The 6,724-nt window shown below is 38.2% G+C and overlaps 1 protein-coding gene across 1 annotated transcript in view; it reads left to right on the top strand.

The window, feature by feature from the left end:
• Positions 1-921: 921 nt before the first annotated feature.
• Positions 922-6,724, top strand: part of LOC146000285 (N-acetylated-alpha-linked acidic dipeptidase 2-like) — a 149,717-nt gene continuing 143,914 nt past the window's right edge. Inside the window, exons 1-2 of the mRNA XM_083137774.1 lie at positions 922-1,057; positions 4,631-4,844. Coding sequence (XP_082993900.1) covers positions 4,666-4,844 — 179 coding nt within the window. The 5' untranslated portion in view covers positions 922-1,057; positions 4,631-4,665. The remainder of the gene's footprint in view (positions 1,058-4,630; positions 4,845-6,724) is intronic.

Below are 6,724 nucleotides of genomic sequence, written 5' to 3'. Positions count from 1 at the left end.
AATAGATTATGAGAAGGAAAAGTAGACTCTTCTCCAGTAGTGAAAAAAAAAAAAAATGGGTGGTCACATTAATAGAAAAGGATATAGATAGTCAAAATATATTTTTTTGCCTCGAAAAGGGGATAGGGCAAGTCAGTGGTGTACCCTGCCCCCTGTTTCTGGATATCTCCTCTGCCACTCCATCCACTTGAGATTTAATTGGATCCTGGAAAGTCGGTTCCAGGATGGGGGAAAAATCCAATCCTGACCCCGGCGTCGGGGAAATTACCTGCATTTTCAAAACCTGAACAGTCGGGAAATTCCTAATGGTTTAACAGTGTTAATTCTCTTTGTTTTCTGCACTATAATTGTCTGAAACTTTGTGAAAATAGCATTTTTTATTCTAGAAATAAAAATAATATATCGCTTGAGATTGAGTACTGTGTAGAATTCTAGATCGAAAATTTGCAATTTCCCAGAATGTTTTTCATCGGCCAGTGAGGATAACATAATATTTCGATTTCTCGCAAAGCAGCATAAACCATGTCGAAAGTTAAAGGGGGGGGGGGTGGAGGCAAGGAAAGTTTACTTTCTCTACGTAACATTAGAAGACCAAAAGTGGGGCAACTACTAACCATCCCTCTAATCGCCGCCACGGACTGTAAACACTACGTTTGGGGATAGATGCCTCGGCCGCACCAACCCCCTAGACAAGTGTAGTGCGCGCCGCTATTCCTGGGTATATGGAGTACTGTTGGATACTGTTGTCTTTGTGTAAAGAAAACCGATAAATACAAAAATAAATTACCAAGTGTTTTGCAAATAAATAATATAAATTCACTGAACTGAAGCGGGGCGACCGAAGAATTCACCAGCGAGAGAACTTAAAAACGTACGGCGTGGGACAAATTACATAATGAACCTTCACGATTCGTGTTTGTTTTCATGGACACTTCCCGTCAAATTTCCGTGCGTCTGCTAACATATGTGCGACGAACTTGTTTTAAATTTTTAAGTGTAGTATTACTTATTTTGCAACATTCCTCGTTTCTCTGCTTTGTGATGGCACCGAAAATTGGTAAATAATGTTAAATTCATAATTGTAAATTTATTACTAAGCAATGTTGTTTGTAATGAGAGAGAAAAATAAGCAGCTAATTTTTCCCCTTTCTGCCTAAAATGTAATGATTCCTTCTTTCGAACTGAAATTTGAGAAAATACAGAGATTTCCTGAAGTATAAAATATAAGCTTCTGAATGTAAGTGGTTAGCACTTGGACCGTCAAATTATTTTGATCCTTACACATTCATATTTAAAATACATTTTTCAGTGTGATCCCAACATTTCATTCGGACTTTCGTGCAATTGTGACAATTTCGTACCCGAGTTCGATTTATTTGTTGGTGTTCTCATTTCTTCCTGCTTGCTTGCTGAAGGCAGATTTCATATAGATACCTTGTACTTTTTCTTGTACTTGTTTACTATCCGTCGGACAGATTTCTTCATTTGTACAGAAGAAACTACTTACCGTAATAAGTTCCTGTAGTATTGTCTAACATAGGGAAGGTGTTTTGTGTGAAATTCAGGTAAGTTTTCCGTATCCTGGAAACTGATTTCTTCACATTTAAAAGTTTGGGGCTCATTTGGGGGCAGGTGACTCCAGCCAATTTCTAACATACCTTTAACAGGGAGTCTATAGAAAAAGCCGGGGAGCCGGATCGGAGGCCAGGGGCGGGGTCCGGAATCGGTGGCAAATTTGAGTCAAAAATTTCAAACGAAAATAATTTTTTTGTTTAAATTTCGCACCGATTCCGGGATGGATAGCCCCAAAAACCATTCACGGAATGTTCCATGAAGCAGATAGGTAAGTACGAATGTCAAATATTGACTATACTCAGAAGTTATAGGTATGTGACGGATATTTTGGTAAGGATGTCGAATCGACCATTCTTTATAGAAATATGTATGGTACATCGTTGGAAAGGGTATGAATCAAGGATTCCAGAAATGTAAAATTTAAAGTGATTAAATTAAAACAATTGGAAGTGGGGAAAAAAGTAGTATTAATTGCCCCCTGATTCCGAGCTCCACCCCTGGGGTAATTGACCTACAGCTACCACGGCCCCGCCTGCCCTCTGCTACGCTCCGGCTTCCCACCTTTTTCTATAGAGTCCCTTTGAATAAAAATATGAGTGAAAATATGATTTAAAAAAAGGTTAATCCTAGTGGAAATTCGCATATATATTCACGTTGAAAACCAAAGTTCGACCTGGCAATATTGTGTGTTTACAACATGGATTAGGTTCAAGGCAAGTAATGTAGTATTTTTTTTTATTTCATAGAAATGTAACTTCAAATTTAGAAATGCACAGTGGCAATTCAAAGTGTTAAATATGTACTATTAGTGCACAATATTTTTTTTTACTTTCAAACGATAAAACACAAGGGTCGATTGTGCAGTCTAGCCTTTATTTTTCCACATTATACTTTGTGAATAGTGTGAGTGATTTAATGTAAAAAAAAACATTGCCAGTATGTCAAATATATTAGCATAAGTACTTAATATAAAAAGAAACTGGTGAAAATGGCTCAACCTGCTACTCTCACCACCTGATGACAGTAATCACGCCCTTTAACCCTTAACCCGAACCATGATTGTTTTGTGCGTAATCCGAACGATTATTATTACCTTTTTGGTATGGGGAAAACACCTTTCATTCGTTCATTTCGTCTTGTTTGTTTGTTTGACATTGGTATTTACCTATTATGCATTGCCAAACATTCTTTAAGGTGGGATTTTACTTTTCTCACGAAAATAATTTCATTTTTTCACATTACGAGTATTTATTGTTTTTCCTTTTTTCGCTTTCGTAAGACACAATATGGCAGGCACAGCTTGGCACGTTGTGGATCATCAGTGGGTATGCAGTGTTTCCAACCTTCTTAACTGAAAAATGCACCACAAACCATTCATGGATAGCCCCAAAAACCATTCACGCATAGCCCCAGAAAAAAATCACGGAAGGTTAGGTTAGGCAAACATAGTTAAAATTTGGGGTTGTATTTGGTTTTTTCATCTTCTTGCAAAACAACGGCGTGGTTGGAAACACTGACAGGGGGTTACGTCATCAAACATACACAACAGAAGCAAGTAAAAGCAACGGCAATTGTGCGTCGGAGATATATTTCTCTTCAAAAATACATCAATTCCCGGTCCAATAGATTCAACGATGAAAGAAAATACCTGCAAGGATTTTGAAAATGCAACAGAAACTCATTTCCGGAAATATTTTCTTCTGTAAAATTGAAGAAATGCATTTTCCCCATATCAAACAGTTACCGGAATATTTATTGTTTATTTAGAACACAGTAAAAATTGGTCTCCCTGCAGCCTTCTTTGAGAACATGCAAAGCATATTTTCATGAGCAGATTTAAAAAAATGAGGAGTACAAAATAATTAGAAGAAGATCCCTTAGCTCAGTAAGATCAGATGTTATTTTGAGGAGTGTGGCCATGTTTTGGCGTTCTCCATGTGTATGGGTTGCCTCTCGCACTGCCAAACTAAAACTGCAGAGCTGGCCGAGGGGCGTGTGACACGTCAGGTGAAGTTGGCTCTGGCAGAGAACAGGTGACGACACAACAAGAAACTTCACTGTCATCCAGAATTCGTTTTCATCATTGTCACTACTTGTTCCGGAATCTCCACCATCCTGCAACTGAAGAGAAGAAACGGGATCAGCGTCAGTGTTGTCGATTATCTCAGAATCAACAATTTGAATACCGTCATCCTCGAGTTCAGACTCATTGTTTTCTAATAGTTCCCTCCCTAACAGGTTCTTCGAAATCGTCATAGATCTGTGACTCGGAAAATGGCTCGTTTTCTTTCTTGGATCATGGGGACACTGTTCACAAAAATACTATGAAATAAACAAAATCAAGCACTCTCCACAAATGTACATAACTCGAACCACGCAGTATTACGGACCGTGGCGATTCCAACGTAACCTGAGCTACCTGGTCTCACAGACCCCATATCCTCACAAAAAAGCTACTGTGCCGATCGGTACTCGATAAGTCATTGATTCGGTTTGGCTCGTTCAGAGGTAAACATTGTAAGGGGAAGTTAATGGGAGTTTCAGGGTGGAGAGCCCAACAGTGTTGCCACACTAGCCCGATGGAATTTTCAGGGGGTCTGTCAGACCGATGGTTCGGATTAAGGGTTGATTATGAGTGATATGTATTCTCCTGTTGAAATGTGATAGTTGCTAATATTCAAGGTATTTTAGCCTGTAGGCATTTCTGTAGAAAGCATTTTGCTAATTCACATTAAAACTCAGATATTCAATTTCTTGAAAATCACACACCCATTACATATTATAAGTTTGTGTAATAATGGAAATATAATATATCATTGAATACAACTTTTTTGTCATAGGATGCTTATAGGAATAAAGTTATATTCCTATTTTAAATATATGGAATTGTGATAAGACTGTTTGCGAAGATTTTGTCATAGCCCACATGTCATGAAACACACACACTCACTCCATACATCTGTCTCTTTTAGCTTAGGTATGCCAAGCCTTAAGTAGATTTCTTGTGCAATAGTTTCAAAAGTCAAACCTTGTAACGTGGTAAATTTTATTTCAGTTCTCCCCAGTGAGACCACAATTATGTGTTAAGAGATGAAGGAATCATCCTGGAGTACTTCTAGAAGCCATTCCACAAATAACTGTGATGCAATGTCTGCCGTCCCGTTGATGAAGCTTCAAGGTGCTCCACTGGGTGATGATGTGGATGACTCTGACCAGGTGTCAGATTTGGATGACCCACTGGAAAGCGTATTAGCAAAGATGAAATATAGGTAAGTGTGAAAACTCTTTGAAACTTGACTTCCACTTGTACAGGTTGTGTTATAAGATGGAGAAAGTGTTTGGAACACCGGGATTCAATGTTGAACTATCTTTGATCATCCCGGAATGCAATCCTAGTGTTTTTTGGGACCTAGAAATTATTTGTTTTGGATAAAGTTGGCCTGAAAACTAAATTGCACAGTTTCTAATGCTCAAAAGCTTCAGCTATTTGAAGTCTGTTTTTTCTCAACTTCTGACTGCTAAATGTTTTCACAAGTAGTTTAGGATTTCTAGTATTTTATTTATTTTGATTAGGTTATGTGAGTTAGGTTCTTGATTTTAGTATTTGTAAATCTTCCTTCCCCTTCTCTACAACATCAGAGTATTTTTTAATGTGAAAAAGGTGCCAAATTCATCAAGTGAGAGGCACATCCAGCTGTTAACACATTGTGAAAATGGGTTTCTAACAGCCCTAAATCTGACCTCCTAACCTAAGAACGTAGACATTTTTATAGTTGTAATTGTGAAAATAATGCACATAAGTTTGTTAGGAAGGTTACGTTTGATGCTATCAGCCTTTTTTGAGAAATTTATTTTTGCTAAGTGTTAGCAGGATACAGCAGTGCTTGTAGGTAAAATTACATATTTTTACTATAAAATATGGTTGTCACAAAATTACAGATAGGCAAGGAAAAGGTTCAACATATTTTTGGATAATAATAATGCTTATTTAAAAAAAAATCAGAAACGATCAGTGCAACTGCCATGTCAATAGTGTTTCAAAGGCAACAACAGTTCCCATTGCAGTAACATTGACACAGGGTAAAACGGCAAGATCGAAATATCAGGCAGAACCTGGGCTGGCTCAACAGTTCAGTTGGTAGAGCATTGGCACAGTTTGGCAGATACCTGCATTCGAGTCCTGGCTGAGCCTGGAATTTCCCCTGAAATTTCTATATACAGCATGTTCAAAAATTATTAGTCAATTTTTTAAGACCACGTTTTCAACAATAGTGAACAGAGATACATGATACTACAACCATTTAACATTTCACGCAGACCTTAAATGCATTGGTGTTCGCTCAATGTGTGACATGACAGATGTCCAGGTGGTACTTCCATTCTAGCCAAACCACCTAAATCATGTCTTACGTGACATTTTCGATAAGACTCAGTGTGCGATTTCTACCCGTGGGGTTTCAACAAAGACAATGTTTATGTTCCTCCACTTCCCCAGATACTGCCAGAATTGCGAAGGTGAATCGAGATCACCATCAAAAACATAACACAAGACATGCTTGAGAAGGTTTTGCTAGAATGGAAGTACCGCCTGGACATCTGACGTGCCACACATGAATGCATTTAAGATTTGCATGAAATGGCAAATGTTCCTCTTTCAAAAGGTGGTAATATTTTGTATTTCTGTTCACTATTGGTGAAAATATGGCCTTAAAAAATCGACCAATAATTTTTGCACACCCTGTATAATATCTTAAAACCAGTTTCGCCAATAAGTGAGTACAGTACTTCCTTTTAGTGTATTAATTTTCTGCCACTTCTCTCACTCTCAAGAATGTGAGTAATCTATGTGTAAGTTACAAATGGACAATATCTGTAGATGTATACTTACAGCATTTGACACATCACTACGCACAAACTGTCCCATACCGTGGCCATGCGGTCTAAGGCGTCATGCTTTGGACTCCGGTTATGGAACGTGTGCAGGTTCGAGTCTCCTAGGTGAAGCGTAACAACTTTTCTCCTGAGATTTCCGCGTGTGTGTGGAACTGATGGCCACCCACCATCGTAAGGAAATTGGGGAGCTATGTATGACTAGCATAACCTGATCATGAAAACCTACAACAACAACTGTGGTTTTTTGACCTCAGGT

This window comes from Lepisma saccharinum, chromosome 16 (assembly GCF_977018435.1).
Source record: "Lepisma saccharinum chromosome 16, izLepSacc3.1, whole genome shotgun sequence".
Classification (NCBI taxonomy): domain Eukaryota; kingdom Metazoa; phylum Arthropoda; class Insecta; order Zygentoma; family Lepismatidae; genus Lepisma; species Lepisma saccharinum.
This window is presented reverse-complemented; position numbering and strand designations above follow the sequence as displayed.